Here is a 26,219-nt window from a genome sequence, read left to right as displayed (position 1 = left end):
GTCCTGGGGAAATGTTGCTTTATGTCTTAGAAACAATGTACAGTTTGAGTGTTGGAATTGAACAGCCCGGTGAATTCAACAGGGAAGAATTTATCTTTTCAAGTTACTGCATTAGCTGAAAGTGATGCAGGTTTGTCTTTAACAAGAACTTGTTTTAATTACTTTTGTTAGGTGGAAGCAAGAGGTGTAATTTTTGTGCCATCCTGAGAACTCTGGCTAACTGTCTGTTGAGGTTAAAGTATGTGCGCTGACCAAAACGGTCCTCCGGAGCCATTTACACAAACTGTTTATTAATATTTTTTTTTTCTCTTTAAGCTTGGAGCAGAGATGAGCATTCCCTTTGATTAATGTCAGTCTGTCTGTATTTCCAGCTGGCCCGCACCGATTCGGTGGTTCTCAGTGGCATGTGCAGAATGTCCTGAAAGACTCTGTGGAGAGCTCTGATGATGAATTCTTCGATGCGCGAGGTCAGTACACATCTTTGTCCTCCCATCCCCATTCTTTCCCCAATTTTGCAGTGAGTAACCAAGCTCCTTTGGGGATGAACTGCCAACATTGTCCTCATCTGATTCTGTGATTTTGTGATCAGACTCAGATCTGAACAAACCCCACTGGATCTTCTCTCAAGGATTTCTGAATGGGCCTAAATTTATGGGAGATGGGTGAAGTGGTGGGGTGGATGAGTGAGCTGCCATGAGGTAGATCTGGCATCAGAAGCAGCATGACTGCAACAGTACAGAGCTTTATGGGGTCTCTTGGGCCCAGTTTGTTCACAGGTCATGTACTTGTCCCAACACAGTAGTGTATGATGTTACAGTTGGAGTGCTCTTGTTTGCAGTTCCTGATTAAGATTATGGGTGTCTGTGTTACTGATGTCCAACTTTTAAAACCAATGGCCTAGGCTTTCTGCTCTGGCATAACTTTCACTGAAGTGACTGGGACCTCCACTTGCTCAAGAAGCAGCAATATCTAAATGCTTGTGGATTTAATCACTTAGTTTTGTTTCATGTGGTGGTGCAGAAGCAGGGAATGCTGTTTTTGACAAACTGCATGCCTCTCCCCTCCCTTGGTCAGTGTACTGCTTCCTAAACAGGCTGTAAACATTTATTTTAACAGTTGCTGTGCAAAACTTTTCCTGGAGTTCATGTACTGGAAACTGGGTTGCATTTACGCTCCTAAATGAACAATTCCAATTCTTTTTTATAACCTAGACTCCAATCACTACTATGAAGACAAATGTAAGGTGGTTCTTTTTGTTGTGGCCCTGTAACCTTGCATAATTTTGTTCTCGGTAGCTTGATTTTGTGCTAAAAAAAAAAATTGCTCTCCTTATTTCCATACTATTTTTGGGGAGTTCATTTGCTGTTGACAAGTCTAGCAACTTGCAACTCTGGTTTCAGTACAGAGCCTACTGACTGGAGCAGCTGGCAGAGCAGAGCACAAGGAGCAATTCATATGTCTGGAAGTTAAAACAAAGCCAGTGTTTCTAAACTTCCACCCACATACTTATCGTGAGCCTTTTATCCGTCCCTTGTGGACTGACAGAAATGTTCCATACAACATTTAAGCTCCGGTGCAAGTTACTGTTCAGCAAACACTTTCCTCATACCACCCCACAAACTTAGCAAGATGTGCTTTCCAGGAGTAGAAAGACTTTAAAGATATGGCTTGGGAATAATGTGGAGAAGATATGGCAGTTTCATCATGTTGAATTACGCCATGTGACTGGAAGGTGTGGTTGTCTGACTTAAAGAGTGGTCCCATTTGGGCACTGGACTCTTTATTTAAGATAGTATAAGGAAATGGGTAAAAAATAGGATGGACTGTGGGTACATATGGTCTATTTTAGGGCACTGATTTTCTGAGTCATATAAAACTATTTATTTTATTTCTAGGTTTTCATTTTTCTGATTGTAAACTACAAGAAATCTTATCTGGCAGGTGGCTGGAAATTAGAATGGTATTTAAGAGGAAGTTGTTGATGATGGTTATTATTAAAGTACCTGGGAGGTGATTTCAGGCTTTTTGTGGACTCCCTCAGAAGAAGCAAAGTTAACAGTTGATACCACGTTTGTGATAAGATGCAAATGGTAGTATTGCTGTTCACAAGGGATCCTGTCGTCACTTTCTGACCTACTTTAAATTCAAATGAACTCTGACTTCAACAGTTATTCTGGATTTAAACTAGTCCAGCAAGACTAGTTCACCTATCAGAAATGTACCTTCTTAATTTCTTTATCTCTGCATTAGGCTTCTGATTTAGAATGTGAGGGCATTTTTTTTTCCTTGCTTCCCAAGTGTGTATCTGTAGCAGATGTTATTTAAAAAAAAAAAAAAAAAAAGCCTGCTGACAGCTTTGCTAAAGATGGAGGAATTGGTGTGGAATACAGCTGCCTCATCTAATTTTCTCCAGCTGAGTTTATTTAGTCAGCATAAAAACTTTTGTCGTAAGTTTTGCCTTCTTAAGATGAGCCTTATGGCTCTGTCTGCTGTATTACTATGTTCATATAAAGCTGAAGCAAATAGACACTTGGTATATTGCGAATGCCTTAATGTCAAGAAATTTTCCTACCTCAGTTTTTGTAGGTGTCATTTCCCTCTCTGCCCCCTACTCTGCCCCGAGTTTAAACATCAATGGAAAGCACTTCTAGAAGCGTGTTATTTCCCGTGTGTTACATTCATTGCTGATGATATGTAGTTTACCATCCGTTTGGAAGAGACCCAAGTGCCTGATGTTGCTATGCTACTTCTGCATTTGTGGCATTAGAGTAGCTCTTTGACGCTTGTAGTATGTTATATCTATGGACTCCACACGTAGTCTTCCATTGCCTTCTCTTCTTACAGGATTTTCCAAGAGACAGATATAGCTTTAAAGTTTCCAGATGTTTCTGTGCAGACTTTATGCAAGAGTCATCTAAACCTCCCTGTTGATAAACCTTTTTTAGCTGTTGTCTAAAACAGATAGATGGTGTCTATTCTTGGTAACAGGTACTTAGCGTAATTTAAAGCTAGTGCAGTGTCTTTTATCAGGTGGCAGATTTGATGCTGGAATTGAGTTGTTCCATAGCAGACATTTTCATATCATGACAATACCAGTTTCAATATTTTGATGTTTCAAAAATTTATTTTAAATACTTTTATTGTTGATCAGTGCAAAGTGCTGTGAGTTTATCCAGGGTGTCATCACTTCTCATAAGGTGTGGTATGTTTCCCGTTTTGTTTAGCGCAGAGGATGATGCTAAGGTATGAGCAGTAATTTATTACTGCATCAGATTCACACAATGCTTCAGAAAGGAAAGGAAAGATATCCTCTTCCTGGTGTTCATGCATATGAAAGGAGCCTCATAGTCCACTGAAGTTAATCTGGATTCTTTTTGGGTGAAAACCCCCTATCAAATTAAAAACAAAGTCAACACTGACTGCTTGAGTACTATAAATTTGAGGTGTCTGGTTTGAAGGTTTTTGTTGTTTTGGGTTTTTTTAAATTCTGCTTTTTTCAGAGTACCTAGGCTCTGAAAATCAAGAATACTCTTAATTGAGAACCCCCAAATTGGAAAGATTTGGGAAAAAGAAAGATGAAGTCTTAATCTTCATTTTTTTTAAAAGCATCCCGTGCTCCTATCGAGCCCCTCTTCCTCTTCATGCTTGGGAGTATTCTCTATATTTCTGTCAAACTGAAGTGATTCAAAGGCTTATGCGACATTCCCTCCCAAAACCTTGCTCATTCTGCCCTTACCTAGAATAGAGCATAGCAGGAGTTGCTCAGGCACTTGAAATGGGCCTCATTTTTTCTCAGTAACAGCTCTGGACCTCGTATGCTGTATTCCATGTGCTAGCCAGTGCTCTTTAGCTGTGTGTCTGCTGCAGTGGCAAACTTTAGCAAGAACACTTGGTATATAATACATTGGATTTTGGAATGGAGAAGACAATCCCAAATGTTCCTTGTCCCAGTCTGCTGCCTCCTTAATTCCTGCATTCTCTTAATTCCTCTTTTTTGAGATAATCTACTTTAAAATTAGAATGTCTGTGCAATAATTTTTCTGTTTCTAGTGCTGTACACTGTCTCAGGTCTTCTATGGCAGGATGATTTCTAAAGTTTGGAAGGAAGAGAGTAATGTGTATGTATAATATTTTACATATTATATTTTAGATATTTTTGGGAGAGATGTCATGATACTTCTAGTTTTTGAGCACAGAATGCTGCAGGTAAAGTATATTGATTTAGTACGTACTATAGCTTTCATTAAAAACTTCTTAATTTTTTTAATGTCAGGAGCAGTCTGTGTAGTCTGAAATGCTTCTAATGACAGTAGCTATCCTTTTATCCTTTTTATAATTGTTACTTGAAATAAATAATGACTACTATGTGTAGATAACGAACAACATTTGTTACTGAGTTGTTAATCCTCTATTAAAAGACTTTTAGTGAGAGATAATAATTTAATATCTGATAAACTGCTTATGTGGATCAAAATTAAATGTGTACTGGAGACGTCTAGGCATGAAGAGAATGAGAGATGGTGCTCTGTTCCTACTGGATGTTCAGTGAGAACAGGATACCTAAATTATTTAAGCTGCCTTGAAATATTAAGCTTTAGTGAGTAGAAGAGCTGGAAATAGGAAAGAAAAATAGCCTCTGTTGATTTTCCTCTATGCTGCCTTTGTGCTTTTCAGTGGTCTCCTACCATGTGCAGAAAACAGCTGTCTTGAGGGTTTCAGCGGTGTTTCCAAATTCAATGTGAAGCTGGAATTGTAACTTTGAGCACCAACTCGTACTTCAAATTTTGTCTAAAGAGAGAACTAAAATTGTGATGATTCAGATGAGGTAGTTTCTTTGATGCAAAGTATGTTATTGGGTTCTGTCTTTGGGAGTAGGATCACTTACTGTGCTTGATGGAATATTATTTTCAGTTGTCAACATCTATTGCTCAAGAATGGTTTGCAGGTCAGTGTCATGACTACATTTTTGAGTTGCTGAGTCATGGATCGTGGACTAATGAGAGCAAAAAATGCACTTGGAATTTGCTGAACGTAGACCGTGTTCAAGCTAAGTCATAGAACAGACTTCAAAATACATTTTGCAGGGGACTAAAATGTTGATTACACTGCCTACTGTACCAAGAGAGTTTGACACAAGTATTTCCAAGTTTTGATTACTTTGTAGTTAGCTTGCAAAAATGCTCTTCAAATCAAGTTTTGTTCAGATAGGTGTCCAGAAGAAAATATGGTGTGAGGAAATGGACTCTTTCATTTCTACATTAAGTGTCATTGGTCTATTAACCAACCAAAGATAACGTTGTTTATATGTAGTATCATATAATGATCACATACAGGCTTTGGCCAGTACAAAAGCCTTATTGTACTATCCCTTTGCAAATGCACAAGGGATGTTTTCTGCAGCCTTTTCTTTGTCACCTTTCATTCTGAGTAGATGGATGGAGGAAGGCTGAAACAATCAGTACAGAGTGGAATCATCTTACCCGGAGTCATAAACTATGTCGGTGGCTGAACTAGGGGAAAAAATGGTTCTATTCCAGTAGTCTGTCTGCAATTAAATTTACTTTCTAGAGAATGCAATGCATGTTTAAACACGTTAAGTCAGTATCTTCCTGTGGGTTGTTAATTCTGGAATGTTTCAAGGAGGTCCAGCTGTGGTTGAAGCCTTGGGGTTTTTAATTTGCCTTGGTTAGTACTGCTTCATATACAAAACAGGTTCACTAGGTGTTACAACCCAAAAGTACTGTGTTTTAATAAAGAAGTGAGAAGAAACCGTTTAATTAATCAATAGGGAAATGATCCCACGTTGTATTATTTCTGCCTATATTTGGCATTTGATGTCAGCCCTTAGGGGTCTCTGAATGGGCACGTTGCCATCTGAGGAACTGGTCCTGCTGCCATGTCTCCCTTTGTCATTTCTCAAAGAAAACGTGTCCCACAGCAAGGGTGAAGCTGACGCTTCCCTCAGGAAATGGACTTTGTGCTAGGGAGATTATGGTGTATCCCATTCCTCTACTACCCAAACTGTTGTGATAGTCAAGCTCTCACTCTCTAGGCACTTCTAAAGTTGGTTTGGTAGCTGCTGCTCCTCTGTACCTCTTGAGGAGGAACTCCTGATGTTCATGTATTTTTGGAAGAGTGGATGGAAAAGGATATTATTTTATGGGAAATTCCTATTTGAGGTGATTGAGATTTCAGTTCTTCTCTTCTTTGCTGGGAGTCAAGCATTGTGAGCGAGTTTTCTCTTAAGTTCAAATATCTTAGGAAGAAAAAAGAATCAAACAGTCCTATGTCTTCATACTGGTGAAGACATCATCAGTGACCCTGCTGAAGCAAATGTTGAGGCTTTCTTAGCGGTGTGCTAGTCCTGTCTCCCTTGCAAGTGTTTTGGTAAAGACAGTGAAACCAGAAGGTCGGCTTTGATGTCTTTGTACAGCACCAAGGTGGTGTTCTAATCTAACTGGTCAGTTACGTGTATGTATCATCAGAATCCCAGCCATTAGAACCTTGCATCTCTTATTAATGAGTCTTTAAGGAAAAGCGTAGCCCTGTTTTGAAAAGAGTGCAAGAAGGATGCCATTAGTTTATCTGTTTGTAAGTTGAGATCAGTGCTTATTTAAATGGATTTTTAAGTTGGAAGAAGAGAATTCTTGTTTTTTGTTGTTTTTTGTGCTTCCGAAAAAAAGCAGAAATGGTGGATAGTTTTCAGTACCAGCTCTTAGAAAGATGGGATGGAAGGTGGGAGTGAGCTCTCCATTCTAAGAGAGAGTCCTGGGAGAGGAAAAGGGGTCCTAAAACTGGTGGGAAGGCTGGGAGGTGATCCACAGCCTCCCCTCTGAATGGACATAGGGCCAGGGTCTGGAGTGCGCTGGGCACTGATGCTTGGGACTAAATACCATTGTATTCCAGACCACATTTAATGTTTTCTATTCAACTCAGAAAGCCAATAGAAATGAGAAACAGTCTGACATCTAATCTTATTTTATCTTTCTGCTAAGACCATCCGGAATGCCTGGCTTGGTAAATGACATAACAGCGAAAGTGATAAGGAAATACTAGATCTAAATGCTCAAACAATTTTGGAGCCCTGTTTCTCTGCAAGAGATGGTTCTTCAGCATCCTCTTGATACAATTCCTAAGCACTAAAGCCAGTACTGGGGCATATCCTCACCCCAAAGCTGGCTGTCTAAAATACTGCTGAAAGGCTGTCCAGCCTCTTCCTGCTGGATGAGGCAGGTCTCTCAGGAGGCATGCTGCGTGAAGATGGCCAAAATGCTGCCGTCTCTGTGTTGACATTGAGGAACTCAATGGCTCAGTCTTATCTTCCCTCCTTTCACTTTATGGTAACAGTTAATGTGGAAGGAGCTTGTCCCACAGTAGATGAGCTGCCCCTGAGTTTTAGGCAAAGATTTCAGTTGCTGACTGGTCACAGAAGGTGCAGGATGTCCTTGAGGTGGCTCAGTCCATCTGCAGTGGCTGTGGCAGGGTGCCACCAAGCTGCTTTCAGCAAGCCTGTCAGGACACTGCAGAGCCGTGGCTCGTTCCCTCCCTCCTTACAGAACTTAAAATAAATCAGCCTTTATGAGACAGTGTCAAAAACCTGAGCAAAATGCTGTTCAAAGTGGTTGATTTTCTTTGCCTTAGGGAATAGCTGAGACTGCAGCAAGTCCAGCTGGGAGCTCTGCTAGGTCCAGCTTCTCTGATAAATCTGGGAAATGACCTTTATGAGTGTTTGTTTCTAAAAGGTAGGACTTAAGGGGAGGTTAGATATGATGATGACTATGAAGTGATTTAAAAGCCTTTGAACAGATCCACTTTCCTCCTCCCCAGTACCAAGATCTCTCTAAATGAGTGAGGTATGTGTTGCAGAACATGAAAGAACATCAATTTTTAAATCCCTTAGAGACCCTCTGCAAGGCCTGACTGGCAGCAAACTCATATTCCTGTTTTTGTTTGTTTGGTTGGTTTTTTTGTTTTGTTTGAAAATGTGGATCATTTTAGCCAGAAATGTTCTGGCCAAATTCTTCTGTGTTTACTCCGTAATAGAGCCCTTATCTCTACAAAAGGCAGTAAGAGAGGACAGAATTTGACTAATTCTCTGAATCTGCCTTAACAAGTAAAGAACCACGATTATTAATTTTACTCCTTCCTTCCCTCCCAGCTCCGTGCACTCACCCTGGGTACAAATACCATTCTGGGCTGTATACTGCCAAGCTGAAATGCTTTTACTAAATTTATTCAGAAAGGACTAATGCACCCTTCTTGCCAAACAGCTGTTAAATTGAAGGAAAATGTTTTCCGACAGCTTCTAGGCCTGTTTGGGTTTTGAGTGTTTTTTAAGAGAAAGAGGATATCTACAGTTTGTGTTTTATGCTTTCAGCTTTTCCTGCCTCCCCCCTCCCTCTATGAAATCCCAGTAAGACAGTTCTCTGTGCCGTGGGCTCAGTGCCATTCCATTATGTCTCTGTGTCCCTGGTTGAAAATGTAAAGCTTTGTGTAGCACAGGTGGCTTTGATAAAAAGGGAAAAAATACGCTTGAAAAGCCTTAAAGTGGTCTGTGTGTCCATTCTTCCCTCTCTTCTGCCTTTTGAATATTCTGAAGTAAAAAAAAAAAGTAAAAAAAAAATCTCTCAAGAGGGGTGAAGAATTCTGACTAATTCTGTTACTTGATATTAAACACTCAAAGTGATTTATTATAAACTTTTTGTTTTTAAGTGACTGCTTAAAATTCAGGCAGTTCTCTCTTTTCTGTGGTTTTCCTGCACACAATATATGAAGGACGTAGGTATGCTGTAGGGCATATCTGTAAGCAAGAAGCTTTCTTGGAGTTTCCTGCATATGCTGACCTGTTATATATTCCCATTAGGGACCGTGATGAGTGTTTTTTTCTCTCTCAATTACTAGTTCTCACCCTTTTTTTCCTCTTGTTCATCACTGCAATTTATTTTGTTCTCCTTTTTCTGCCTACAGAAGAGATGGTGGAAGGAAAAAGTGCCATTCTCATAGGCATGAGCCAGTGGAACTCAAATGACATTGTTGAGCAGATAGAAACAATTGGGAAGCTGGAAGAAAGTCAAGGTAATGTTTAGCTTGCCTTGCATGTTAATTTAAAGTTCTTAACAACATCTGACTACTGAAGCAATTAGTTGTCAGATATTATGTAAATACTCAGCAGAAATATAATTTACAGCATCCCCATAGTTAAAAGGTTTACATAGACATGTAGGTATTTTAGTGCTGAGAAATGATCTGTTTCAGGAGGAAACAACCTCTGTGGCAGGCCAGGTAGTACAAATTTATTTACTTCAGTGGGAAGTCAATGTTGGACTCTGCTCAACAACTATGAGATAGATTACAAGACCACAGCTTGTTTTGCATGTTTCCTGTAATCAACATATGTTAGAGACTTGTTGGTCATTGTTACTGGGTTATTTTTGCTTCTTAAAGTCAGCAAATCATTATCTGAAGTTTTCAAGGGGACACATACTTTCAGGAGTATTTGTGGCCAGTTTTAGGTGAATGTTTAGGTAACTGTGTGCCACTGAAATGAGTGGGAAATGGGCACTGATACACCAGAAAGAATCTGGGATGTAGGACAAATGCCTAAGCAGTCTTCCTTTAATTGTTACTTTGACTCGTAAATTGCCTAGTCATTTGAAAATTAAAATTACCTCATTGACTTTAGGGAGGAAGAAGGACCTAGCTTCTTTATCCATCGGTGGTATGGGGCTCATGTATAATGGTGCTTGTTAATTAGTCTAGATTTTAAAGAATTTGATGGATTTGTCCATTTTAAGAGGCTTTTCTTTATGCATTTACTACGTATAATCAATCCTGAAGATAGCTCTAAACAGGTCTATTTTAGTATATAGATATATAAAAGTAATATTTATCTGAGCCACAAACTTCTTTATTACCTACCATGAGAATGATTTATTTTGATAGCATTTAAGTGACAGATAGACACAATTCACACAGTGTTTTTACAATTGTTAAATAGGTAATTGGAGAAGAAAAAACTTCTGTTTTGCATTTGTTCTTAACAATTATATCAAGGCCTCACTTACGTTGCTTGGTAACTTACTTCATTTGGAGTCAGATACTGGCAATTTGTAAGTCCTGTCCTCGTTCCAATCCACGACCCCTTTGTTGTGTTTCTCTCCCCATCTCACCGGGTGGGTGAGACTATGGTCTTAGCTGTGGGTGAAACCACCACAAATGCGTACTTTTGAGCTGGAAAGTGTTATAAGGGTTTAACATACAATTTCTTTTTTCTTTTCTCTCACATGTGCAAATTAAACTGTGAGGGAATCCAGGAACATCTGAAATGGATGAAGAACCACAGAGCTCCATAGGGAGATAATAAGTGCTTGTCACTTCAGTTGGAGGTTAGCAGTCCTGCTGTGATTCAGTCTCCATATACAGACAGCAGGCTTTACTGCTTTTCGCCCTTCATTGTGTCACCTCCTTCCCCCCTACCCCAATGAATCTTATTTTTCTAAAGAGTAGAAGAAATACGCAGCTGGAACAGGCAGTGCAGGTCAATACCAATGTATCTGGGCTTTGACAGCTGACCACATCCACACATCCAGGGACATTGGAGTCTTTTCCTCTTGCCCAGAGGCTTAGTTTTTAATTGTCTGTTGTTTAGCTCTGTGCTTTATATTAAAATAAAAAACCAACAACCTTAGAAACTGTTAAGAGGAGTGTTTTTCCAAGCTCATTTGTAGCATTTATGATGCAAATGAGTTTTGGCCCTGTGTTGTCTGTTGGCTGCTGTGTAGCAGTTTGGATGGAAACCAGTGTATATTCAGTTGGCTGGCTTGAAATAGCAGATCTCACTTTCAGTCCTTCACTGAAGTGACAGCATTTTTAATTAGTGAGATGAGGAACAGTGCGTACAAGTTCTGTAGTCTTCTTAAGGCGCTTGGCAGAAGCTTTCACTGAACACAAGAAAATCAGTGTGCAGGCATTGCACCACTGCTTTATTCACATATCATGGAGTGCCACCAGCTTCCCTGGTCCTTGTTATTTGACCAATCTGTTTTTTGTTTCCAAATACATATAACGTAACATTGCCTCTGTTGTTTATTCAGATTGTGTCTCGGAAGAGTGATGTCTCTATCACTTGTTTGAATATACTCAAAAGGTTCCACGAAAGCAAGTAAATTTTGCGTAGTCCTTGTAGAAGGAGTCTAGAGAAGAGACTGAGACACCTGTGTTCCCATCCCAGCTCTGATGGTAGCAGTGGGCTGGTACTATTAGGCTTTCATTTCTGCAGTGGTGGAATAACAGCAAAGGTGTTTATCCTCTGTGGCAGGAGTGGCCTGAGTGCTGTAGGAGGTCTTTATCTATATGCACAGACTAAGTGAAAGGCCATCTATTCCCATATCCTCGTGTCTCTTTGTTTTAGGTCTTTGTATTTAGATCTGAGAAAATCCCTTTGTACTTGCAACTTTCCTTGGACAGATAGACTGTGAGAGGGAATGGAAGCACAGAGACATTCATAAAAACACTGTTAATTAAATATTTGGAGTAAGAATCGATTTTCTGTTGCTAGATCAGTTACGTTAATTCTTAGTTATTTAGAGATTTAGTGGCTAGTGCTACAGGTAATCAGATTCCTAGCTACAGTTTTAGTGCTTATGAGAAATGAAGAATAAAATCTGACTTCTAGTCTGACCATTTTGATGAATAGACTAGAGGAGTTCTGAAGTATGTCATATGCTGAGCTGTTCCCACTGAAGCCAATGGGAGTTTTGGAAATTAGCATAGTGATCAATTGCAAAATATTTACTGCAATAAAGTAGAAAAAGTAAAGAGCTTGATGTTCATATAAAGCAATTTCACATTGTGGTTTTTTCCTTTTGCAGGTGAAGAGTCAGCATTTTGCTCGTCTGGCTTTCTAGAGGAAAAGCAACGTGAGTTGTAGTTCTTCTCATTTTGCTTTGTACCAACACTGTTCAACAGCTAAAGATAATAATAGAATAGAAATGTTAACGAGCACAGGTCTGGTGTTATGTTGAGAAGGGAGATGGGTGTGGAGGGACCAGGATTCTTTTGAGTTTTGTTTTAAATGTAGTCATTTTTAATGTGGATTATGAATATATACCAAGAAAGTGCCTGTAACATTATTTATCGTATTAGATAGTGCCTTCTAGCATTGGCTAGAATGGCAGAGGTGGAGCATTGGAGGGTGAAGCTGCTGGTATACATGGTGGCTAATATGGGACAGTACAACATGATTGATTTGGAGTGTAGAAGCCTTCAATGCTTTGTGCTCTGGACTTCCTTCTCCTGTCTCTGCTTAAAGAGGTGCAAAAATTGTTGTTGTTAAAGTTTCTGAGTGCTGTAGGAATGAGAAGTACTGCCATGCCTGGCATTGCTAGGGTTGCTGGTGCCCAACTTTGAGGATTGCATTCACATTTCAGTATGCAGTTGGTCTTTCTTTGCTTTTGCATTTTGGTTTTCTTTCATCACAGTTCTCTCTGGGAACAATTGTCACTTGTCCTCATTGAGATCACAGTGAAATGTCTGTTTGCTATTCCCGCAGCCATATTCATAAGCACATGCTGTCACTCAGTGCCAACCCCTTCCCCTTTGGAAATTATGCTTTGCCCAGCTCATCTGGCCTGGTCTCAGAGCTGGAGCTGAGGAGCACTTGGAGTCTAGATCCCTGGCTAAACCCTGTGTGTTGCCTGTACTCCAGTGCTCTGTGGTGGTCATGTACAAGGTCTAGTAGCGTGTGTGTATAAGACTCATTCAATGAAGAAACAGTGTGGAAGTTAACACAGGCACTATCTCATGTTGTGACTTCCAGAACAGGATTGAGCCCGGTGATGTGTGCCATTATTTTCCTCTAAATACTGAATTTTGCAAAACTGCATCTGCAGTGTATTACAATATTCTTTATCATTTGTTAATAGAAAGCATATGTTACAGCCTTCATGTGAACATATTTCTCATGACAGATTTGTCATTACAAACAGCTAGTAATAGCACAGCAGATGGCAAGAAACTGCATGATTTCTCACGGGAGTGTGATAATGGAAATAAGAGTTTTCTTTGGGGACTATCACCACCTTATGTTTTGTATCTAAAGCAAGTTCTCTTGTTTTTATTTTAAATTCCTCTCTAATTAACATGGCAAAATATTAGGGATCTTTGAAATGATCTGGAAGAAAAGAAGAGACTGGCTTGATTCTTAGGACAGGTTTGAACTGTACCTCATGTTCTCAGAAGCATCCAGTCAGGTTTTTTAATATCTCCAAGGTTGAAGACTCCATAACTCATCTTGGCAACCCATTCCAGTGTTTGACCACCCTCACAGTAAAAAAGTTCTTTCCTATATTTAAATGGGATTTCCTGTATTTCACTGTGTGCCCATTGCCTGTTGTCCTTTCATTGACTATCATGAAGAGAACTCTGGCTCCTTTACTTCCTTACATCAGGTATACACATTGATAAGATTCCCCCCACATACCCTAAGCCTTCTGTTCTCAAGGACAAACAGTCCCATCTCTCTCAGCCTCTTCTCATGTCAGATGCTCCGGTCCTTTAATCATCTTTGAATCTCTTCCCTGGTCTTGCTCCAGTGAGTCTGTGTCTTTCTTATACTAAGGGGCCCAGAACTGGACACAGCAGTGCAGATGTCGTCTCACCAATGCTGAATAGAAGGGAGTGATTGCCTCCTTTGATCTACAGACACTCTTCCTAATGCAGTCCAGGATGTGGTTGTCACTCTGCTGCAAGGGTACATTTCTGCGTCCAGGTCAACTTGTCCACCAGGATCCTCAGGTCCTTTTCTGCAAAGCTGCTTTCCAGATGGTTGGTTTCCAGCCTGTACTGTTAACTGGGGTTATTCCTCCCCGGATGCAGGACTTTACATTTCAGTTGGTTGAACTTCATGAGATCCCTTTTGACCCATTTCTTCAGCCTGTTGAGATCCTTCTGAATGGCAGCATGACCATCTGGTGTTTCAACTACTCCTCTCAGTTTTGTATTGTCTGCAAGCTTGCTGAGAGTACACTCTGTCCCATCATCTAGGTCATTAATAAAGATGCTAAACAGAACTGGACCCAGTACTGGGGTACATCACTAGTCACTACCCTCCAGATGGACTTTGTGCTGCTGATCACAAGCCTTTGTACCTGGCAATTTAGCCAGTTTTCAGTCCATCTCACTGTCTGCTTGTGTAGCCTGCCCTTTCTCAGTTTCTCTATGAGAATGTTATGAGATACACTGTTGAAAGGCCTACTAAAGTTCAGAGCAACATTATCCAGTGCCCTCCCTTCATCCACCAAGCCAGTCTTCTCATCATAGAAGGCTATCAGGTTGGTTAGGCATGATTATTCCTTTATAAATCCATGCTGACTGCCAGCAGTTGCTTTCTTGTCCTTGTGTTTGGAAATGAAGCACAGTGGCAAGTGGAATACCTCTTAGGTACAGCAGCAAATTAGAAGTTTGATGTTTTTCTTCTTGCCTCCTCTTTCTTTACCTGAGAAATTAGTGTTCCAGGATCTGATTGCAGAACCCTGTAAGGTAAAGTGCGAGTAAGTGGGCTTCTGTGTGTTTTTTGCAAAGCTTTGCTCATCTCCTCTGATGTCTCATAAGTGCTATAAGAGACAGAAGTATGGAACATTCATTTAATTTGCAAGGTAGAGGTTGGCCCCATCTATAAATGTGACAGTGGAGCTGACAACAGTGCTAATCAAATTTCATCCTATAGTTGTTTCCTAGGTAGCTAACACAAGCAGCTGTAGAGAAAAGACTGCATTATGAAGAGACCAGAAAGATCCTGTAGCAGTTCTCTTCGATGACTGAAGAAACACAGTGCAGGGAAAAAAAAAGTTGATAATGCTGTATGATCTTCTTCTTTGTCCTGAAGGACAGAGAAGATTTGTTGATAGGGCAAGCCTTTTCATAGCCAGCTGTAGAAGTTCTATAGAATAGAATATAATATTTTCAGTTGAAAGAGACATATAATGATCATGTAGTCCAAGTGCATGACCACTTCAGGGCTGACTAAAAGTCAAAGCATATTATTAAGGGCATTGTCCAGACATCTCTTAAACACATTACAGGCGTAGGGCATCAACCACCTCTCCAGGAAGCCTGTTCCAGTGTGTGACCACTCCCTCTGCAGAGAAATGCTTCCTAAGTTTTGCTTCCCAAGGCCAGACAGTGGACAGTCTCGTGGTCTTAAAGCTGATACCGTGAATGTTCCATCACTCACAGTAGATTACTGTCCAGCCCAGTTGCTAAGTAGTCACAAGTGGGCTGTTTGATCATGCTCCAAAGTCAATGCAGAGACTTTCATTGTTGTGTTTATAACAGAGGATATTGCATGCACGATCCTGTTGTGAAAAAATATTGGCAAAGCACTGTGTTTCTTTGCAATGTCACTTCCTATTTTTCAGGTTACAATGTTTTTTGAAGAGAAAAACTGTCTTTTGCTGTATGGTCTGTTACTCCTATTTTGCATCCTTCTAATGAAGCGCTGCAGTTACTTCTGGGAGTTTCCCAGGTAGTCACAGAGATTTGTGGAAGAGCTGCATCCAGGAGGTCTTCAGAGTACTTTAAAGGCTTAGTTCACTTGCCTATATATAGGTGTTTAGTGCCATTTAAGACATACCAGAGTATCTAAGATATCTGTATGGGATGAGCAGAGATGATGCAGAACCTTGGATGACCTCTTCTGCTGCTGTTCCAGAAAGGCACAGATGACTTCTGTATAAGGACCTGAATCCTATTCTGGATGTTGCTGTTAAGAACAGAAGAACCTCTAATGTGTAGGGCTGCAAGAAACCTTGTCTGCTGTTGCATTTGTCTGCAGGATTTCCTGTGAAAAAATCTTTCTATCTTGAAACAAGAAATGTGCCTTATCTCCGTAGATGTCTGTAGATGATGAGGCAGCCAAATATTTATATGATCAATTTTGTCTCTTTTCCTTTCAGGTGAATTATGTAGAGACTCTTTAAGAAAACAAAGGCTCCCGGCACAAGGCAGTATTGAAATACATGAGGACAGTGAGGTGAGATTGTTTCCCAAAACAAGCTGTGCTGATTTCCAAGGAGCAGACGTGGAAATATTCTCATATTATATTATGGAATTATAAATCAATTTGGTGACTTCGTGTGTCTTTCTCTTGTTCAGTAGGTGCACAAGCAACCACTGAAAATCATCACAAGCTTTTTAGACATTGCATAGTTAACATAGGTGGAACTATAACCCGGTTCTCTAAAGAAAAATTGTTATGCCTCCTTAATACTTCAGTGGAAATGCAGGTTTTGTGAAGCAGATGCATTAGCAGTCGTGAAATTGGTAGTAACAGTATTGCTTTTTTTAGAAGCGTCAAAGAATCTAAACAAGTTGTGTTCCTTCCAGTTAACTGATTAAGGTCCTCTCTCCACACATAGGACAAGCAACAGAAATGTCTACTTTTCCACTCTTAAAGAATTCCAATCCTACAGCCCCCTGAAAATGGTGACAGCCTTTGACTGACTTCAGATGTCCTTTTGATTAGCCCTGGAGCCCCTTGCCTCAGTCATGGCTGAACTACTGCTGAGAGGCAAATTAATTTCATTTCCTTTGAGTCCTCCTGTGAAAGATAACAGTTAAGTCCAGCTGAGAGACTTTTTGTAACAGTGACTTTAGAAATGTTGACCCACTTGAATTTTTCCGACTGTTTTGAAGCTTTCAGTTCTAGCAACCTGTCAGCAGTGCCACTTATTTACAAGCTGGCATTGACTGTGGAAGAAACTACTCTTAGCTTTTAAAGGGAATTAAATTTCTCTTCTGAATAACTGGAATGGGACCATATGGAGAGGGAAATTGTAAATTAGAGCGAGGAAAAGTAGAACCTTAAAAATTCTCATAAGATCCAGTATTTAAGCAGATACAGGGCAGGTCAGCAAAATGCCTTCACAATGAATACTTCTACTGAGTACTAAAAATCGTGGGCTGAACAGAGTTAGTGGCTTTATGGGACAACTTGTAATTAATTTTCAATAATTTGTCTGTCACCATTATACAGGTGATAAAGTTACCAATTTCTTTTTTTTTAATCTGTGTCAACAACATTTCCACTCTTACCCCTCACTAAACTGCAGCCTGAGGTGCATGTGTACGTGTGTGTTTACTTGTCAGCTTTTGATTAGTGCTTTTCTTGTTAAACTTAGAGCAATTCTTCTCATGTTATATTTACTGCTGAAGACTGTCTTTCATTCCAGAACTTAAGAATAAAGTGTCCAGAGCATTGCCTGATTCTTAGTAAATCACCCCATCTAACAATTAGCAATGCTCAAATACAAGAAATGTTACTGTTATTTTTATTGTGTGTTCATATTTGATCAGGAACTAGAAGTTTCCAGTGAAGAAATGAAGAAGAAAATGGCAGTTGCGATTTAAAACCAAAATTCTCCAAATCTTTCAGTGTGTTACTGAGTTCTTTGACCACACATAACTCTTGAGGGGTAAAGAAGAAAAAAAAAAAAAGTGGAGTTGTGAGCCATTCAAAATGTTTTTCCAGTCTCAAGTAGATAACATCTTGTTTATTCTATGGCCCATACTGATTATTGTCTGTGTATGCACATATTCATAAATGTATTTATGAGGTTTATGGATATCAGCAACGTTAGTTTTTTTTTTTTTTTTTACTCTTTCAGTAAATGTCTGGGTAAGTTAGCCTCATTTTTTGTTTTATTAAGTAGTTGCCTGTCTCAAAAGGCTGAGATAACTGTATCATCTGCTTTTGCTGGATGTTCTAATTGTCAGAGAAATTTGCCTTTTTCAAACCTGTGAGGATTTGAGTTAGAACCTTTCCAGTAAGTGCAGCAGCCTCGTTCATGATACGTAGACAGATGCTCAGATGCTCACTTAGGTTGTCTGTGGATATTGGAATTCTTCTCCAGTCTCAATATATTTAAAATACCTTTTGATGTACACAAAGCTGTTTATAATCTTTGTTGATCTGAAACCTACATCTGTGCTGCAAGGGTTTTCTGGCAGAGCATAAAGTCCTCTACCTGCTTCAGACTTACTTGAATTAAATGGAATATAGAGCACATGCACCCTCACACATACTACACACCCCCCAAGTGGAGGCAAGTATTACAAAAAGGTCACAGTGGGGGTGGAAGGAAAAATCACTGCTAACTGCTTGTGAATGGTAACACCAAGTATACCAACACTGTCCATAAAAATGCTTCCTCCCTACTTATCCCCTGTTTTTCTTACAGGAAGGAGGTCAACACCAGAACTGCAAAACTCATGTGCTAATTTTGATCCTACATGGGGGAAACATCTTAGACACTGGGGGTGGGGACCACAGCAGCAAGCTGGCGGATGTCAACACCTTCAGTTCTGTGTTTGAGAAAGTGACCCGAGCCCATTTCCCTGCCGCTTTGGGCCACATCTTAATCAGACTTGTTCCCTGCCCAGCAATCTGTTCAGCAGCTTTCTCTCTTGTTTCCAAGTAAGTTGATTTGTATTTTCTAATGTTTGGCTTTGCAATGTGGTTTTAAATGACTTTCTGTGACCTGTCCTTTTCATAATGAAATGTTGCAAATCCTTAATCTTTTGCTTACTGCAAGAGTTGGAACAGTCTTTCATCATTTTCTAAGTGGATGTAAAAGAAAAAAACATACAAAAAGCCACCAAAACAAAACCAGTGGTGGACTACAGCCTATTGTCCACATGCATCCAAAAGAGGGAGGGGGGGGAAATCCAGAAGAAAACTGATAACTGTTAACTTTTCCTCCCCCCTACCAAATCTGACCCCAAAAAATCAGTAGCCAACTTATATCTTATTTTAAAATGTAAACTTAGCTAGATCTGCCTGCAGATATGCCAGCTGATATTTGTGTATCTTATTCTTATTTATCTGTTCATTATTTCACCATTGCAGGGACAAGACGTTACAGAAAATCCTCCTGATAGTTTTAATGTTTCCTGGTTTATACCATTTTTGTTTCTATTGCTAACATTGGTTTAGGAATAAAGTGGAGATTGTGAGGGGTTGCTGAGAAACTTAGACCAATTTAAGTAAGTTCTGCTTTGCAGTGGAAATTGAGAATAGAAAGAAGTATCTGAAACAAGAGTGATTTAATACATATTCTTGGTGAGAGAGAATTTACATACGAACATGGTTTTTACATTTTAAGACAACAAAACTTTAGTATCTGTTAATTCCCAGTAGCAACTACTGCACTTTGAGGTCCTGTAGTGTTTTGTAGTAGACCACTTGTTTATTGTCATTAACTTATAAGAATGCCAAATACAGAAGTATCTTGAACAAGCTACAAAGGATGCATCTCTAGGAAATGGTGCTTTTGACTAATGAAGGCTTCGTCGTGAAGGTTTCATAATGAAGGCTGAATTTCCTATTTCAGCAGATCCATTTACTAACTGATGTACGTGGAGATGACATTCACAAGGTTGCCCTTACTAACATGAGAGATGGATGGTTTGCTTTAAGCAATTTGGTAGTTCAGGTCTTCTAGGGAGCAACTGGGAGAGAATGCTGTGCATTACACTAGATTAGCTCTTCATGAATGAAGAGCACTAGGCAAGAATGTCTCAGACATCTTGTCATTGATAAAATTAGTACATTTCTCAACTAGCATAACTTTTCAAACTTAAATGACACTGAGCTATAGTATGGTTATGCTACATGACATTCATATTTACATTTCTAGCTGTCAGGTCCTATTTCTGTCTGAGACCAGGTTCTACTAGGAAACACCAGTTGCTATATGAAGTTGAGATAATTATTTCATTTTAGGAAGTTGCTTATTAACTGTAAAAAAAAAAAAAAAGTTAGGGTTTGGGAAAGTTTTGAGGGTATTGGTATTTTTGGGAGGAGGTTGTTTTTTGATGGAGGGTTAAGATAATTCTCATTAAAATGTTTTAGTACATATCTCAGTACCTGGCTTAAAGAGATAGTTCATCAGATCACATTGGCATTCCTCTTAGTCTGCATTCCTCACTTCTGCATTTGAAAATTATTGTTGTGTAAAAAGCTGTGATGATATTTCGATATAAAAACAAGTCATTATAGTTAGCAACTAGAGACCTGCTTAGTCTAGTATTTCATAGAATCACAGAATCATTTAGGTTGGAAAAGACCTTTTAAGATCATCAAGTCCAACTGTAAAACTAACGCTGCTAAGTCCACCACTAAACCATGTCCTTAAGTGCCACATCTACATGTCCCTTAAATATCTCCAGGGATGGTTACTCAACCAGTTCTGCACTCCAAGCTAGATCATAACTCTGAACTATAAGTGCGTCAACAATGATACGTTTTGAAGTTCTGTGTGCATGCTCAGATGAAAGGTATCGTCACTTTGAGAAACTATTATGACTGGTAATTTTAACAATTGTTATGTGTATGGCAGGAAAAATTTCAGATATGCACTCTTTTTGACAATTCTGTGAGATGTGAAGAATGACATGAAGCAACTCCTTCAGGAGGGGAAATATTACTCTAGTTATAGTGTCCACTTGGGGACAGGAGATATGGATACCGTTCCTGGGTCTGTAACAAATTTCCTGCTTGACATAAATGAGAAAATCAGTCTGTTGCTGCCTCACTTCTCAAATTTGTTGAACAGAAACAAGACTAAAATGATATAAGGAGGAATTTTTCCATCATTAACAGAAGGCCTAACATAAAACCTGAGAAAGCAACAGGAAGATTTCTTCTGCATGAATTTTGCCTCTAGCCTAGGCTATATGAGAAAAGCTTAAGGGATGTAGGAATAAGAGAGTACTGTGATTAATGCATATTACCTGAAAGCTGGAAAGGAAACAGCTGTGCTGAGACTTCACTCAGAGAGAAAAGTATATACCCATTTGGTGCTGACAAAAGGAGAGATGATTCCTGCTCTCACATTTCTGCAGCTTCATGCCAGCAGCTTTCACAGCCAGAACTCTAGGATGCAGTTGTAGAACATAAACTTGTGGTAAACATTGCATTTCGCAAACTGTGGGAGACAAAGTGTGTTTTTAATTACTGTGATGTTTCATTGAGGGTGAGCCAGACAACTGACTAAGCAGCAGTACAGATTTCTTGTTTGGTTTGAATGTGTCCTCCATTTTCTGAGTGTGCAGGCATAATGCACAATGTAGTACAATCATCTAGGCTTAAAGGAAAGGGATCTTTCAGGGCAAAATCACTCCATCTAGTAAATGTTTCAGATTATTTAATCTGGTTTTCTCCCATTTACTCACATCACTTTGTTTCCTGTATCTCTCGTATAAATCAGACACTGTTTATGCGACCTGTGTAAATTTAAAATGCATGATTCCTCTCCTGTGACACTTATCTCTGTCTTTGCTGATAAGGACAGATAAGGGTTAAAACTAAAGCACATTCCTGCCCCAACTAGATGGCTTGAGAGCCATCTATTCCCTTTTCAGAGAGAAAAGTATCCTAGAAAGGGTCACCTGTTAGGCTTTTTTAAGCATATGTTTGATGAGCATACATTGATTCACATGGAACAGGCTGCTCAGGGAGCTTGTGAAGTCTCCTTCTCTGGAGACATTCAAGACCTGCCTGGACACCTTCCTGTGTGATCTCATTTAGGTTCCTGCTCTGGCAAGGGGATTGGACTGGATGATCTTTCGAGGTCCCTTCCAATCCCTGACATGCTGTGATTCTGTGATGTCAGACCAGAGCTCCTAAACTACAGTATTAGCCAAACTGTAGAATAGTAATTGTAAATTTTGGGAGTGGGAGGGGGAAAGGAGAGAGAAGGAAAAGATAACCAAAACAGAAGTTACATTTAGGAAGCAAACACTTAAGTAAGAAAGTAAGCATATGAATAATCAAATGAGTTGAAAGTGTTTTGTTGGATGAGTTTTGGAGTGCTCAGCCCTTGCTCCTTGCACAGTGGTGGGTCCTGCAATGTAAGCTCTTAGTGTTGCATTTTCCTAATCAATTTTTAAAAATACTTTTACAATTTAACTGGAAAGTGTATGGAGAAGTCCAGTCATTGTTTTGAGTATTTTCTATTCCTTGTTTTTCTTTTATCCTAAAAGTGGAGGAAATAAATGCATATTCTGGCATTCAGAAACAGCAATAGCAAGTCCCTAGGAATGTCAGCATGGAGTGCAGATAGCCCGACCATAAATGTCAAAAAAACCGTTGTGTGACAGTTATCCAAACAAGTGCTACCATATGGGTGATTTCCCCCTCTGTTTTCTCCTGTCATCTCTGTCGTGGTCAGGGACTGCTGACCTGAGGAAGTTTTGAGAAGGGATTAGTGTTTTGTCTTGATCTGCATCTAGGCAGATGCTTTCTACATTCAGAATAAGCTTTTATGCCCTTGTTCCTCCTTTCCTCCCCACTCCCCACTGGGTTGAATAACCCCTTGTGCAGTCTCAGTGATCCCTGCTGGCAAATGCCACTGTGCCATCAATCACTTCTCCCCTGGGAGCCAGATACTCTAAGCAACGTGGGAGACCAGTTCTGTCTTGCAGCCTAGTCATTTGCTGTCTTTTATCAGGAAGGTGTTAGGTTCTACCACTGGTTACTTTATCTGTCAGACTCTTATTACACTTAGTGATTTCAGCTGCTTCCTTGTGATTTCCCTCTCCAGCCTTTGTGCAAGTGTGATGTTTACAAGCTGGTGCTTTGGAAGGACCTCCTGTAGTGTCCTGCCAGTGCATCAAGTTAACAAGGATCATAGAATGCTCCGGTTTGCAAGGCACCTTAAAGCTCGTCCTGTTCCAAACCCCCTGCCATCAGCAGGGACACCTTCCACTAGACCAGGTTGCTCAAAGCCTCATCCAGCCTGGCCTTCAACACTTCCAGGGAGGAGCAGCCACAGCTTCTCTGGGCAACCTGGGCCAGTGTCTGACCACCCTCACAGTGAAGAATTTCTTCCTAATATCTAATCTAAACCGCCCTCTTTCGGTTTGAAGCCGTTACCCCCTCATCCTATCACTACCTGCCTTTGTAAAAAGTCCCTCCCATCTTTCTCGTAGGCAAGACTTAGGCTCCTCTAGGCTCCAGCACTGATATTTCACCTGTTTGTCCCAGCTTCAGCACTAATACTTAGCATGTCCCCTATGATAAAAAAAACTTCATCTCTTCCATAATGCTGTTTCAGTGGTCTGTATCTTTCTTCCCTTTGTGTTGTGTCTGTGATAACAACGGAGGTCTCTGTGGCTGCAACCTTTACATTAAAATAAATTGGAATTAAAAAACCCAAACCCTCATTTCTAAGATAGTTAACTGTGATTAATTGTCTAGACAATAGTTGCTCGATTTCAGGTTGATCTATATTACTTTAGCCACAAAAAAAAAAAAAAATTACCAGCTATTTATTTTTCCATTGACTCTGTTTTGTGTAGTTCTCTTGGGAAAATTGTTTGCATTTTACTTTTCTTATGAAAACATACGCAGGTATTTTTTTCCATTTCATACATTCACTACATAATTTTTTCCTCCTGTGTTTCTCCTTTTCCCTTTCTGAGGTGTTATCTGTCCATAGTTATAGTAAATGAAGCCTTTTATGCAGGTTTTTAGGGTTAATTTTTCATTTTTTTAGAGTTAGTATTCATAACTCTGCTGTGCATTTGGATGATCTAATCAAGGAGCAAAGTGAAGCTGTGTTAATTGTTAAATTGACATAGCTTGGCAGACCAGCTGAGCTCCAGGATATAGAAGCTGTTGTATTACTTTGGATGAAAAATACGAAATCATTGGAGTGCTTCAGCAAGAGGCAAGTGTGGAAATGTCTAGTGAGGCTCAGGGTGTGAACACAGACCAGTTTCCATATGTGAGTGTTGCAAGTCTTCTGTTCTACTGCCATTACCCTGGTAATAGTCTCAAGGATGCAGGTTTTAGCAAAGACATAGACTTAATTCTATTTCAGGCAGCTTGCTTTTTAATATTGTCATAGCCCACCAAGTTCCTAAAGAGAGTGAATGCAAAAGAGCATTGAAGTTGCCTGCCTGCAGCTTTGGACCAAGTTTGGATGAGCTCAGTTATCCAAAATACTTCTGACTTTCCTTTAATCTCTGAAGGACAGTCAACTTGCTGTAAGAGAATCTGGCCCACACTAATGTGCCTTGCATATTTGGCTCTCTGTGAATTGTTTTCCCTGCTCATCAATAAAAATCAGTCAAGACGCGATCAGCAGATTTACTGAGAAACTTGCAGGGTGCACATCCAAGCTAAAACAAAGATGACATCTTGTAAAATTTAAGCTTACGTTCTCAGTCAAGTCACTTTCTTTTTGCAAAATGTTACTATCAAATGTTTACGTATGGTTTCCGAATGTCTGCAGCTTTGTTCCATCTTTTTGAAAGGATGGGACACTGGGAAAAGCGTTTTTATATGCTTTTGAACAATATGTCTGTCATACTTGTGTTCTAGGAAACAATATTCCATTGTGATGATTGGATCCTGTTCTTTGTAGTAAGTTGTTATGTGGGGAGGGGGGGAAAAAAAAGCTGAAACGGAATTTCTTTGCTGTTCTAAGTTACGTCTGCTTGTATGTGGAAGAATTTCACTAAGTATGTTTAACTACAAAAATGCTTTCTAGCGTGATCTCATTCACATAAAGCTGTAACTTCTTGATTTTTTTTTAAGCAGATGAATTAGGTGAGAAAATGATCCTTCCTGTGTTGTCTCATTGTGAACTGCAATAGCCCAACCCATTTCTGTTAATAAGTAATTGTTAATTCTCTAATGCTGTGTGCTGCCTCTTGCATTTTTCCTGATGATAGCATGTCCTTCTCTAGCCTAAATCCCTACAGCTATGATGAGAGCTGTCTCAGCAGCAGTGAAGACCACATCCCACTGGCTGCCTTGCCCTTGCTGGCTGTTTCGTCCCCTCAATACCAGGATGCAGTTGCCATGGTCATCAGTAGAGCCAATCAAGTTTACAATGAGTTTCGCAAATCTACAGATGGGGCTGGTTTTAATGGACAGGTAGGACTATTTTCTCTTACGTCAAAGTAAAATTCCTTTGGAGCGAGGCTGTTTCTTTTTAAGCCATTGTGTTAAGAGTTTTGAGTTATGACTGTGGGACAATGCTGCAAATATGATAAATGAATGTTAGCATGTGATTACCTATGCAAAATGCACAGCATGAGAAAGACAGTTCTGGTATCCTGTGTAGTATCTAACCTGGACTTATTGCATTGGTAGAAGATACTACCTTCTCCCATAAGCATTTTGACCCCGAAGCCCTTACTAAGTATTGCTATGAACTCTGGTAATCATAGAATGGTTTGGGTTGGAAGGGACCTTAAAGGTTATCTAGTTCCAACCCCCCTGCCATCAGCAGGGACACCTTCCACTAGACCAGGTTGCTCAAAGCCTCATCCAACCTGGCCTTCAACACTTCCAGGGAGGAGCAGCCACAGCTTCTCTGGGCAACCTGTTCCAGTGTCTGACCACCCTCACAGTGAAGAATTTCTTCCTAATATCTAATCTAAACCTCCCCTCTTTCAGTTTGAAGCCATTTCCCCTTATTCTGTCATTAACTGCCCTTATAAAAAGTCCCTCCCCAGCTTTTCTGTAGGCCCCTTCAGGTACTAGGAGGCCGCTATAAGATCTCCCTGGAGCCTTCTCTTCTCCAGGCTGAACAGCCCCAACTCTCTCAGCCTGTCCTCACAGCAGAGTTGTTCCAGCCCTTGGATCATGCTTGTGGCTTCCTCTGGACTCGTTCTAACTGGTCCAGGTCTCTCTTGTGTTGGGGGCTCCAGAACTGGGCACAGTACTCCAGGTGGGGCCTTACAAGAGCAGAGTACAGGGGGAAAATCCCCTCCCTCAGCCTGCTGGCCACGCTTCTCTTGATGCAGCCCAGGATACGGTTATTGGCCTCTGGGCTGCAAGCGCACATTGCCGGCTCATGTTGAGTTTCCCATCCACCACCACTCCCAAGCCCTTCTCTTCGGAGCTGGTCTCAAGCCATTCATCGCCCAGCCTATATTTGTGCTTAGGATTGTCCCAACCCAGGTGCAGGACCTTGCATTTGGCCTTGTTGAACTTGAGGTTTGCACAGGCCCACCTCTGAAGCCTGTCAAGGTTGTAATGTACAAGAGCCTTAATTATGCAGTCAGTGTGATATGCTAAGCAGTGAACAAGCATGCCAGCCCAAGACAAGTGATAATCTGTCTTACTGAGTTCCTCACACACCTGTTATAGCTGATAGAAAAGTTGGAATATCTGACTAGAGCATAAGAAATCCAACATTTAACTA

The 26,219-nt window shown here is 40.2% G+C and overlaps 1 protein-coding gene across 1 annotated transcript in view; it reads left to right on the top strand.

Annotated features, from left to right (window-relative positions):
* Positions 1-354: 354 nt before the first annotated feature.
* PITPNM3 (PITPNM family member 3) overlaps positions 355-26,219 on the top strand; it is a gene marked incomplete at its 5' end in the record, with an annotated part of 59,735 nt that continues 33,870 nt past the window's right edge. The window contains 6 exons of the mRNA XM_029084242.1: positions 355-467; positions 8,968-9,075; positions 11,871-11,918; positions 15,954-16,030; positions 18,237-18,472; positions 24,754-24,943. Of these exons, the coding sequence (XP_028940075.1) occupies positions 355-467; positions 8,968-9,075; positions 11,871-11,918; positions 15,954-16,030; positions 18,237-18,472; positions 24,754-24,943 (772 nt within the window). The remainder of the gene's footprint in view (positions 468-8,967; positions 9,076-11,870; positions 11,919-15,953; positions 16,031-18,236; positions 18,473-24,753; positions 24,944-26,219) is intronic.

This window comes from Antrostomus carolinensis, unplaced genomic scaffold (assembly GCF_000700745.2).
Source record: "Antrostomus carolinensis isolate BGI_N321 unplaced genomic scaffold, ASM70074v2 scaffold4313, whole genome shotgun sequence".
Taxonomy (NCBI): domain Eukaryota; kingdom Metazoa; phylum Chordata; class Aves; order Caprimulgiformes; family Caprimulgidae; genus Antrostomus; species Antrostomus carolinensis.
Note: the sequence above shows the minus strand (reverse complement) of the source record. Positions and strands in the feature narration are given on the sequence as shown.